The 11,878-nt window shown below is 38.7% G+C and overlaps 2 protein-coding genes across 2 annotated transcripts in view; one reads left to right on the top strand and one right to left on the bottom strand.

Annotated features, from left to right (window-relative positions):
- SLC25A12 (solute carrier family 25 (aspartate/glutamate carrier), member 12) overlaps positions 1–11,878 on the top strand; it is a 259,334-nt gene that overhangs the window by 89,214 nt on the left and 158,242 nt on the right. The window lies entirely within an intron of this gene.
- Positions 11,416–11,878, bottom strand: part of HAT1 (histone acetyltransferase 1) — a 51,241-nt gene continuing 50,778 nt past the window's right edge. The window contains exon 11 of the mRNA XM_008576588.1: positions 11,416–11,864. Coding sequence (XP_008574810.1) covers positions 11,697–11,864 — 168 coding nt within the window. The 3' untranslated portion in view covers positions 11,416–11,696. The remainder of the gene's footprint in view (positions 11,865–11,878) is intronic.

Here is an 11,878-nt window from a genome sequence, read left to right as displayed (position 1 = left end):
TGTGAGGGGGGGGGGGGGGAGGGGGGGGGGGGGGGGGGGGGGGGGGGGGGGGGGGGGGGGGGGGGGGGGGGGTTGCCGGGGGGAGCCGCAGCCGGGGAGCGGCTCGGGCACCTGGGCCAGCGGCGGAATCCGCGGCCGGCGGAGCCCGCTCCGGCCGCGAGAGGCTGGCTCCGGCCGTGGCTCGCGCGCTCGCTCTGAGCCCCCGCGCCCAGGTGGGATGGAAGAAGCCTGTCAGGTAAGCGTGGCATCCAATATTATATAGCATCAACATTTTGGTGCATGGAAACATGAAGTTAGGCAGAAAAATAAAGCATAATTTAGTGTTCAACATGGCACTTTGCATCGTCTGTCACGGTTGCAAATTATTTCCATGGATTCAGTTGAAAGGTAAAATCTGGTTCAAAGCCACCACCTGTCTCATTGCTGTCCCCAAATCTACATTACTCAGCAGAGACCCAGACAGGGTTGGATCTGTGTGCCGCTGCAAAATCTGTTCTGGGTACCCCAGTGGATATATTCAGGGCACTTCTCTCCCCAAGGACAACTTCCGCTTGGCAGACGTAACTGGAGTCTTAATCCTAAATTTGACGTTTAAGGATAAAAGGATGACGCCTGCCAATTACACTGCCAAGAGATGAGCCTACAGAAGGCCAATTGAGTCAAGCGAGGGAGCTGATGTATTTCTATTGATGACACTGCCCAGTTTTACCAAATTCACTGTTCCTCTTACCTGTGTTCTGGGGCAGATTCCATCCTGTCACGGACCCAGGTGGAACCAGGTGCCCAGCACAGAACCTGATACTCGAGGAATGTCTGGTGAAGAAACTGAATTCTCCATGCGACCAAACTGAGAGTGGAACAGTTTCCAGACTTTAAATGCAGTAAAGATTGATAAAGATTCTTGGTGAATGTGTGTGATGTCTTCTAATTAATTTGTAAGAATTTAGCTTAACTACATACCGAGTGAAAAATCTGGACAACTCAGAAATGAGTAATGGAAAAAGTGCAAGCTCCTTCCTCACCCTCTCTACACACCACAGTCCCATTTTCCAGTTAACCACTGTGCATTTTTTGCCTTTTACAGACAAATATGTGTAAGTATTTTAAATCGAATTAAATACTTACTGTTATGACTTGCTTTTTCCACTCATCGTAAATATCAAATCTTAGAACACTTAACTTAAGCTTATTCTTTTTAATGACTACATAATCCTGATATTTTTACTTTTAATGAGAATGAATTTTGGCACTGCATTAGAGGACACATGCTATAATTCCTGAAGACCCGGTTTTGGATGCTTTTGGGTCATCTTGAAAGATACAGAGAGAGAATGTTTTCCACTGAAGTGAATAAGATGTACTTTTTATGAAAATGAAATGTGCTCCTACAGGTTACTTCAAGCCCCACCTTTTACAAACTCAGATACATTCCAGGAAGAGGGTTTTTGAACGTAATAAATCTGTCCTCTGTGTAACTGAAACCAGCAAGTTGAGTGCAGCAAAGGAGCCTGAGAGTTAGCTGGGCACAGAGTCTCAGTAAGTATGCAGAAAAAAGAAACCTAGAAGTCCCTAGTGAAATGTCAGAAGGCATTAAGCCTAATTTCAGACACATCTGAAACACAACATATGTTCAGGTGATTCAGCTCAGCCAACCCTTGGCAAACAAATGCAAGATTTATTCCCTAGCAACTAGAAGGAAAGGAAACACTATGAAGACCCAGGTGGGACCAGCACAGTGGAACCCAGTGAGGAAATCCCCAATAAGTTCAACATAGAATGTAGATATCAAGAATGAGCTAGAAATGAAGCAGGTGTGAACTTGCACAGGTAATAGCTCATCTACTTTTCTCATACCACATCCTTCTAACAGAAGGATTAAAAGCTGCCAGTGTGTGTCCTCCAAAATCATCAATTTATTAGATATGTGCATACTGACCAACAGGATAAAGGGCTAGACAGACCACTGACATTTAAGATCCCTTGCAATTTTAACATTCTGTGATCCTGGGTATTCAGAGCAAATGTTTCTATTTAGATCAGTAACCACTACTAAATCGCTTCTCTACTCCATTTCTGCCCATGCTCCCACCTGTGAAATGAAGGTTAATTATGCTGTAGCACTCAATAGTTCGAACTTTCACCATCATCCAGATTTTATACTTGGGATTCTTGAATAAAAAGTTGAATAATTTTTCAAGACCAGGGTTCAAGAAATAAAGAATAACTTCTTAATACCTTCAGTTTCTGTGTCCAAAAATTCATTCTTGAATGTTAAAATTTTTTTATTAATTTTGACTAATTATTGCTCTATAGGTCTTTTACCTTAATTTTGAAAAGATCATATGTCAGCATGTTTTAAAATCTTTTTATATTTGTTTCTAAAAAAAATCAGAAATAAATTGATATGCATATTTTTGAATTGATTTTTTCTTTCCTCCTTCTTTTCTTTAATTATCATTAGATAGTCTTATGCCATATAAGTTTTTGTAAAGTTGTCCATAGTTTGTGATCAAATTTAAATTATATGGGTTTCTGTAATGTATGTATTGAATTTTAAATTCAATATTTACATTTTTAAAATGCTCTAGGGGATTATGTGACACAAAATAAATCCTACTAAAAATAATTTTTGTTTTGTAATACATCATTCTGTAATTTGTCTCACAAGTTTAGATTTTTTTAAAAAATTAGGATTACCTATAATTCAAGATACTTAAAAACATAGACTATAAAGTAGAGGCTAAGGTGCTTACATATTCCTAGAAAAAAGTTGTTGTATATGAACACGTTGTAAAACTAAAATAATGTGGTATTTCCTACTGGGCACAAAGCAGTTTCTGTGGTCTGCTGGGAGAAATTGGTGCCCTGGGACCTGCACAGCTTCGGTGGGCTTGTCACCTAGACTCAGGTGCACTCATTCTGCATTCATTCACCCTTCCTGACCCTGCTTTTTGGTTTTGCCTTCTGAATCAGAAAAATTAGCCTTTTGATTTGATTTCAGGATCATTTCTTAGCATTTTACTCTGTGGCTTAAGAAGAATATTTCCAATCCTGCCCTCTAATTTGTCCAAGTTTCGTATGAGGAAATATTTTTACTTATTTACATATTTTAAGTCGAATGAAGATTCCTTTCAGGAACTAGGAGACCTGCATACACATAATCTGCATGTAGACCTGTCCTTGTAGCTTATTGGACTCCTCTACAGTTAGGGTTCAGATTTTGAATATATTTTGAGGTAGATAATTTCTATGGTACTTTTAGCCAACTTGCTAGCAGAATGTCATGTTTCCCGTACCAATCATTTGAGACACTCAATCATGGATATGTTACTGAGTAATCTAGGGGTCCTGGTAGAGAAAATGTGTAAACACTCCGTGTTTTGTGGAGAAAAGTAACGCCATGTGTGAGGTACTTGTGAGAAATCAGTGGATTTCTCCTTCCTGTTTGTGTCCTCCTTCCTTGATCTTCAACAGTGCCAAGAGGGAACCAGGACAAGAGGAAGAGGACATTGGCTGTATGTGACCCTCATGCCCCTCCCATTTTTGATTTGTCTAATGACATTTTGTCATATAGTTTATATGCAAATGAAACTTTAAGTCCTACCCCCTTCTAACAAGATTGCCCTACCCGAGCCCCTACTACGTTGAAACTCTGAAGATTTCAGGGATCTACAGCCATTTATAGGCATAATCCAAATGGGCTCATGGAATAGCATGCTGCATCTTCATGTGTCTGTCAGGGTAAGGGGAGTAGAATGGGACCAGTGCTGACAGCTGTAGGGTAAGACCAAAACATTGTCCCAAGGGAGTTATTGGTGTCAGGCCCAGTCTGTCCAGCATCCATTTCAAGCTGGTTCAACCCTTTGGCTTGAAAGGCATTATGGGAGGTTGTAAGCAGTGATAATGGCTTCAACTTAATAGCATATCCACTTTTGGAGCAGTAGCCCACCTGGAAGAGTGGCAGGAGCTGAGGGAGGGAAGGTAAGGGAATGCTATAGGGGAGAGAAGAGGGTGGTCCCAGACCCTTTTCATGGGCACATCAGAGCTTTTCGATAATACTTCCTGCTTCCATGAGAGTTGGCTTTGGAACTGTGCAGGTTTGAGGGACAAGGCTTTCCTGACCCCATTTCTTGGGACTGCCTCTGAGGGAAGCTGGGTTAAAGAAGAAATGTACATTTGCCCATGGAATAGGCAATAAAAGTGCGAACAATTAGAGGCTGTCACCTATTCCCAAGTTGGTAATCCCTGGAAAAGTAGTACCTGCTTATACACTTATAGAGAATGAAGGATTCTGTTCAGGGTAGGAAGAAAGGCAAAAAATTTCCACGAGAATTTAGTGTTCAATTAGCCAGTCAATCAATATGTAAATGCCTACTCTGGGCCTCCAAGGAGATATGATATTGTCTTTGTTCTTAAACTAATTAGAAAACTGAAACTTACGTACAAGATTGTTTATAAAGAAACACCAAATTATACCCTCAGAAGTATAAGCCCCACTGGAGCAATGCCAGGTGTGTGAAGGGTCATAGACTGTAGCCATCCCTGGCTGCCGAGAACTGAGAAAAATGCTGAGTTCTATATAAATTCCAAGTGCACCTGTTTAATCTTCTTCACTTCCTGCAAAGGTGAAGCTGAGAGAAAGGGAACTAATGCTTTCTTTACCATCTGTTATCTACACTTGTAAAAGAAGAGAAAGGAAAATGCTCTCTTAATCTCCTTGTTGGAATTTTTTTTAAAGTGTAGTTTGGCTTTTCTTTGTTTACACATGTAATATGTGCTCTTTGAAAAATATTCCAAAAATACCAAAATGTATAATATAGAAAATAGAAGTCACCTAGGTTTCCCCACTTAATCACTCTTAACAAGGTGATATGTATTCATCTGAACTTTTTTCTACGTATATATTTTTTGGAAGTTCTAAGGGAAAGTACCCATTTTACCATGACCTAGTCACACATCTATACAGAATAAAAGACAGCAGACTAGGCAAATCACATGCAAAAGGATAGGGATGTACCCTGACCTATGTCTTTATTGCAGTCTCCTATGCATTCTCTCTCTTCCTTTTGCCTTCACTTTGTACTTGTTTCTCTTCTTTCATTTTTTCCCACCCTCCTGTAAGATTACTTATTTTCCTGTGGTTTGCATTGCCTTTCCTTCCTGAAGTGATGGTACATTCCTGGTTATCTTCTCATATTTTCCATCTTTGCTTATTCTTTTGCTAGACTTATGTTTCTATGTTTGCCATTAAATCTTAGTGGATTTAATTTAAAATATATGGTTGTGCAGGACCATGTGAGGCCAGTTCATATGGACAGCAGTTTGACCATTAATATCAGAGGTTGAAAGTTTTTGTGATTTTGATGTTGTCTGCCTATAACCATGAAACAGTATTCCTTGGTCAGTTTAACAGTTACACAAAATAGGTTGCAATGAGAATCTCCAAAGTGGCAATTAAGAAATAGGAAGGGATTTAATAATAGAAAATGAAAACTAACCGTACGTCCCTTTCTCCTCTCCCACTCTCCACCTCCACACCCCCAACTGGCTGATAAACTAAGCAGTAGTGCATTTCTTAACTCCTTCCGCTCGCCTTTCACTCAACAGATTCTATATCCTAGGCTGAAACTGTTGAAACAAATAAGACGGCAGATGCTGCCACGACTTCTCTTCCCATTGAGCTGAGCTCCTCTGTGCTCACCCTGTCCACTTTAACCCAGAGAACAACCTGTCTGGAGTGCATGCTCCTCATCTGAAGCATGCACAAACATCACTGCACTTTCTTTTGCTTGATAAAGAATAAAGGAAGAAAAGCGGCAGCTGCTCTAGGAGCAGACAGCAAACAAGCCTCACTGTGGTGGCCCCCACAGCCTTCACAAAAGGGGATTCAGAGAGCCAGGCAAACAAACATGTACAGCCAAAGACTTCCACACAGATTCACCTGCCAACATTATTAAACATTTAAAGAACTGTCCAGGTGAACTGAGAGTCTAACCAAAGTATATGTTCTAAGTAGTCTTTCATTAAGATGGAGGAGAGAAAATACAGTTGAAGAACCGAAAATGGCTTCAAAGATCACCTAATCCAACTCTAACCCTGACCCTTCTAATTTTTTTTTTCCTTTTTGTCTTTTTTCGTGACCGGCAACGGATCACAACCCTCAGTGTCGCGCCCGTACCGGCCCGGGACCGGCAACGGGATCGCAACCCTCGGTGTTGCGCCCGCACCTCGCTCAGCCAGTGAGTGGCCGGTCTGTATGTGGGATCCGAACCCTCGGCGGGAGCGCCGCCACGCTCCCAAGTGGCGCACCGTAGCAGTGCGCCACCGGGCCAGCCCTAACCCTTCTAATTTTAAAATACAGTGAAGCTGAGAAATGTTGTAAGAGAGAAGATTCATCCCTTTTCCAGCACATGTACATTGTAACACTGGAGGGTTTTGAAAGTATTTTCTTACATTTATAAGGCACTCCTTATAGTGTCTTACACACAGGTCCTCCTCAGATATTCAAAGGGGATGGCATTATACTTAAAAATTTTCAGAGCTTTTGTTGTACATCTAGTGTCTGTTGACTCATGAAACCAGGGGGTCAAAGATAAAGACAATTTGTTTTTGGTAGCAAATTTTCCCCATTTTAGTCCTTTGCCAAATAAAGTGCATGGTAAGTTACAATTCCTTTGCCAGCCAATCAGTTTCTAAAGAAAAAAATTGGGTATTGCTATTTTTTCCCCCCCAAAGAAAGCTCTTATCTTTTGGTGAATTCTGCTTTGTGGAAGTCAGGCAGAGCACAATCTCATTGTTTAAAGGTGCCATTTGTCTGCTTCAGGTAAACTTGTATTTTTAAAATTTCCTTGGTTTACAGTTTTATTTTATTTGACAATTATATGGAGCTTCAGTTGCTGAACGATATAGTAATATTACTTAAGCAAATTTTTATATCCAAGTTTAAAAAAACCATACAATTGTAACAATGTGTAAAATGAAAAGTAAGTCTCCCACCCTACCCTTTCCTAGTGAGACTCCAGACTCAACCATTTTGAACTGTTTTTGTTGCTAGTTACCTTTGAACTGATATTGTTTCTAGTTACTGCTCAAAGCCATGCCAACTACAGTTAATTATATTTGGACTTGGACTTCCTTGTACAGACTTTTTTTCTGGAGCTCATAGTTTCCTATTCTAATTTGGACCAATTACCTCCTTAGACATTTTATTCAGTTGCCATCTTAAGATTTCTTATTAGAATCAGATTAGTTTTACTATTTCTTGTATTCCTCATCTTACATGGTCTTTGATTTCACCTTCACATTGCTAAAACAGAACTGCAAGTTAACTTCATTAGAAGGAGTGAGACATAAGTTTTCTGTTTCTTAGATTCCTAAAACCACCTTTATTTTGCTCTCACACTTGATAGTTTGGGTGTTAAGATTCTAGGTTCAAAGCAATTTTGCATCAGAACTGTGAAGATATTTTATAATCTTTTAGCATGTAGTGTGGCTGGTAAGTCTAAAGCTAAATTCCCCCTCCTTCATCAGGTTACCTGTTTTCCCCTCTGAAAGCATTTAGAATCTTTATTTTCTGCTGTGTTCTGAAATTTCATAATTTAGCCCATGAGTGGATCTTTTCACATAAGTGGTATAGTGGTTAAGAATCCAAGGGAGTCATATTGCCTGGGCCAAAATCCCAGCTCTGCCACTTACTGGCTGTGTGAATTTGATCTAGATAACCTTCCTGGGGCTCACTTGAGGATAATACCACATACCTCAGAGGGTTATGAGAAATGAGAGAACTGATGCAAGGGCTTAGCAGACAGTAAGTGCTCAATAAATGTTAGTGGTGATGATTTAATTTTATTCAACCTTCAGTAAGCTCTTCTAATCTGACGATTCATTTCTTCAACTCTGAGGAATTATCCTCTCTTTAATAATATCCTTCTGTTTGCTTTTCTTTCTCTGAAACTAAAACTTCTGGCTACTGGATTTCCCACATTGATCCTCTGTTTTATCTTTTATATTTTCTTTCTTTGATGTTTTAGGAAATTCTCTTAACTCTATTATATCCCAGTCTTTCTGCTGCTTGAGTCATAGTAATCACTTAAAATTTCTAGGAGCTCTTCTTATTCACTGATTATTTTTTTTATAGTATTATTTGTTTCATATATACAGTATCTTTTCTTTCCCAACATTTATTTTGAAAACCTGAAAACATAAAGGTTGAAAGAACCATAGAGTGAACACCTGTATATGACCTACACTTATATTCAATAATTTTAAAAATTTTGTCACACATGCTTTATTTCTGTTTATATACATATACATGCCTATGTATGTGTATGTATATATATATACCACATCTACACATATTTTTTTTTGGACCATATTAATGTTAAGTTGCAAATGTCATGACTCTTTGCTCCTAAATACTAAAGCATGTGACCCTAGAAATACATTGTCCTATACAATCACAATACCATTATCACGACTATGAAAATTAACAAAATTTCGTATCATCCACTAGTGTCCATATTCAAATTTCACTATTGCCTCAAGTGTGTGCAAAGTGGCAAAATCTACCAAAATGTAAAATGTCCATATCCTTCTCTACATAGCTATGTCATTACTATGAGGGTACTTCAAAAAGTTCATGGAAAAGTACAATTAAAAGATATGAATCTTGGGCCGGCCCTGTGGCGCACTCGGGAGAGTGCGGCACTTGGGAGCGCAGCAGCGCTCCCGCTGCGGGTTCGGATCCCATATAGGAATGGCCGGTGCGCTCACTGGCTGAGCGTGGTGCCACACCAAGGGTTGCGATCCCCTTACCAGTCACGAAAAAGACAAAAAAAAAAAAAAAAAGATATGAATCTTTCCATGAAATTTTTGAAGACTCCTTGTATTTATAGTATATATACACATGCCCACATGTACAAAATGTATACAAAAGGATATACACTGCAGCATTGCTTGTAGTAGAAGGTAAGAAACAACCTAAATCTTTTATTAATACAGTAATGGGTTGAAAACATTGAAATCACTCTATGGAATATCCCCTATCTGTTTTTTTTTTTTTTTTTTTGTCTTTTTTCCGTGTCCGGCAATGGATCGCAACCCTCAGTGTTGCCCCCGTACCGGACCGGGGACCGGCAACGGGATTGCAACCCTCGGTGTTGCTCCCACGCCTCGCTCAGCCAGTGAGCGGGAACCGGTCTGTACGTGGGATCCGAACCCTTGGACGGGAGCGCCGCCGCGCTTCCCAAGCGGCGCACTATCCAGTGCGCCACTGGGCCGGCCTATCACCTATCTGTTTAGAACTGAATATGTACTGGCAAAAATGAGTTAAATTTAATCGGAAAAGGTAAGATTCAGAGTACTGCATATAGTATATCAGCATTTGTGTTTTAAACAAAAATTATGGATGTTTGCAGACTGATAATTAACTCTGAGAGATTATAGAGAAACTGGTAAAAGTAATTGCCTCTGGAGAAGTAATTGGGTGACTGGGTGGGAGGGCAGCTTATTTCTCATCAAAAACTCATTTTCAATTTTGTACCATTTTGAACACTAGAAATGTTAAAAGAAAATACTACTATATTCAATGTATATACATAGAAATAATATACAAATGTAAAAATAATTTCATTTAAAAGGAAGAATTATAGGTACTTTTAAATCAGTATTTAATATTATTAAACTGGCTTTTAAATTCTAAGAAAAAAGAACTTAAGAATGAATTTAAGAAATTAGTTGACCTCTAAGGTCTATGACTCTAACAATTTTCAGATATGGTTTTGAGTGCTTTGCTGCTGCAAACTCCTACCTAGTAGGCAGGATGGTGGTGGATCAGAGGATCAGAGAAATCTTCAGAATAGATAAGGCTCTGGTACACAAACTGGGGCGTCTGCACATTTGGAGACAAGCAGACATATAGTGCTTTTTTCCTCTCACACAAACTATGTCACATATAGACTATGAATTTTCTTGTAATTTAGAAAAGTGTCTTATTTTAGACATATATCACATCTACACCTGTCTCTGAGTATAAAAGCATAAGAATAAGGAGAAAAGATACGAAAAGGATAAACACAGATCTTAGAATAGGGAGGGAGCCTAGAGTTCATTCTAGTACAAACTTGAAAGATAATTTGTTTAGATTGTATTGATTTCTTCAGAGCTCACTTCTAAGTATCAATTGTGAATTGACAATAAAAAATTTAAAAATTAGCCAATTTGGATGGAAGACAAATTATGTTCATATAGTTTCATTAAAGATTTTAAATGAACTATCTCAATCTGTAGCAAATTATGTACATATATAATCTCTCAGAAATCAACAAGTTTTATCTCTATACAGGCTTCTGAGATGAGATGGTTTGAAACTTTTGCAGCTCCCTCATTTTAAGGGGACTACTTAGTGTCATGGTATGCTGCCAGCCACAGCTATTTTGTGTCTAGAGGCTACCAGTTACTTTGCTTCTTCTGTTTGACAGGTTTTACTAATGGAAAGTAGATCTAAGGACAAGATAGTGCTTGTCCAGGTTGGGATTTTGCTCTAAGCATCAAACAAATCAAACTTTTAAAAGTGAAGTTCAACTTACATCCTGTTTTTGATGTTATATAATACCTGGCTTACTGGCACACATTATGAACATCTCAAGCTTTACTTAACAAGACTATATTAAGCAATTTATCATTACTATGTTTTTTTTTCTTGTTGTTTTTCGAAATACCTTGGTAACCTTACAGCAAATCATTAATAGATATGCATGTCACTTTATAACAAAATATATTTCAATAATGGTATGTAAACTGGATTTTTATAAACTGATTTCTACCTTATCGTACATTATTATTTATAAAATATTTATACTAACTTCTAGGTTTTCTTCCTTCAATTAAAATCTGAGGCCAGGGCCGGCCCGGTGGCGCACTCGGTAGAGTGCAGCGCTCCCGCCGAGGGTTCGGATCCCATATAGAGACCGGTCCGCTTACTGGTTGAGTGCAGTACGGGTGCGACACCGAGGGTTGCGATCCCGTTGCCGGTCACGGTACGGGCGCGACACTGAGGGTTGCGATCCCATTACCGGTCACGAAAAAAGACAAAAAGGAAAAAAAAAAAAATCTGAGGCCAAATATTTACGTTTTAGGCTGTCTAGTTTTCCTCTTACCTAACTACCCCCAACAGGTAGTTAATAGGAGTTTATTTAAAACAAAACAAAGCAACAGTAGGAACATTTCCTATTTAGAAAAATCATATAGGATAACATGGTTACTAGGATGACCTTAAAGAAATGTGTTTTAAAGATGTCAGACGTAAAATCTTAGAAACAAAGTGTGGGAGGAATGATAATAAAAGCTAGAAATCTAAGGTATTTAACAAGACTGAAAAAGTTTATCATAGGCATTTAAGAATCATATCATCACACATTAACATATCACAACTAAGCATTTATTATATTGTTTAAGAAGCACAGCAACTGCAGTGGTATTTCAGAAGCTATACCTTTTTTTTAATGCAATATATGCTCATAAACTCTAAACAGTATTTTAAAATATACAATCTCTCCAAAAGAAAATAATCAACTAAAGATAGATAACTTTTAATGTAAGTAAAATGTTACAAGATTTAAAAATTAAAGTCATCTTCAGATTTTTCACAGCACAATGTACAGAAATTTGCAAGCTTCCTGTACAGAGAAGTATAATCTTTACTCTTGAGCAAGTCGTTCAATAACACGTCGGTAATCTTCCACTAGTTCCTGAAAGCTTTCTTCCAGCTGTTCATGTTGCATGCTTATTTCTATTTGGTTCATCTGGTTTGTCAGTTCTTCTGGTCTGAGACATTTTCTCATCTTAGCAAGATCTCTCTGCTTTTTCTAAGCAACAAACA

The sequence above is a fragment of the Galeopterus variegatus genome, unplaced genomic scaffold (genome assembly GCF_000696425.1).
Source record: "Galeopterus variegatus unplaced genomic scaffold, G_variegatus-3.0.2 Scaffold1370, whole genome shotgun sequence".
Lineage (NCBI taxonomy): Eukaryota > Metazoa > Chordata > Mammalia > Dermoptera > Cynocephalidae > Galeopterus > Galeopterus variegatus.
The sequence above is the reverse complement of the archived record's forward strand: the minus strand, read 5'-3'. Positions and strand labels throughout refer to the sequence as shown.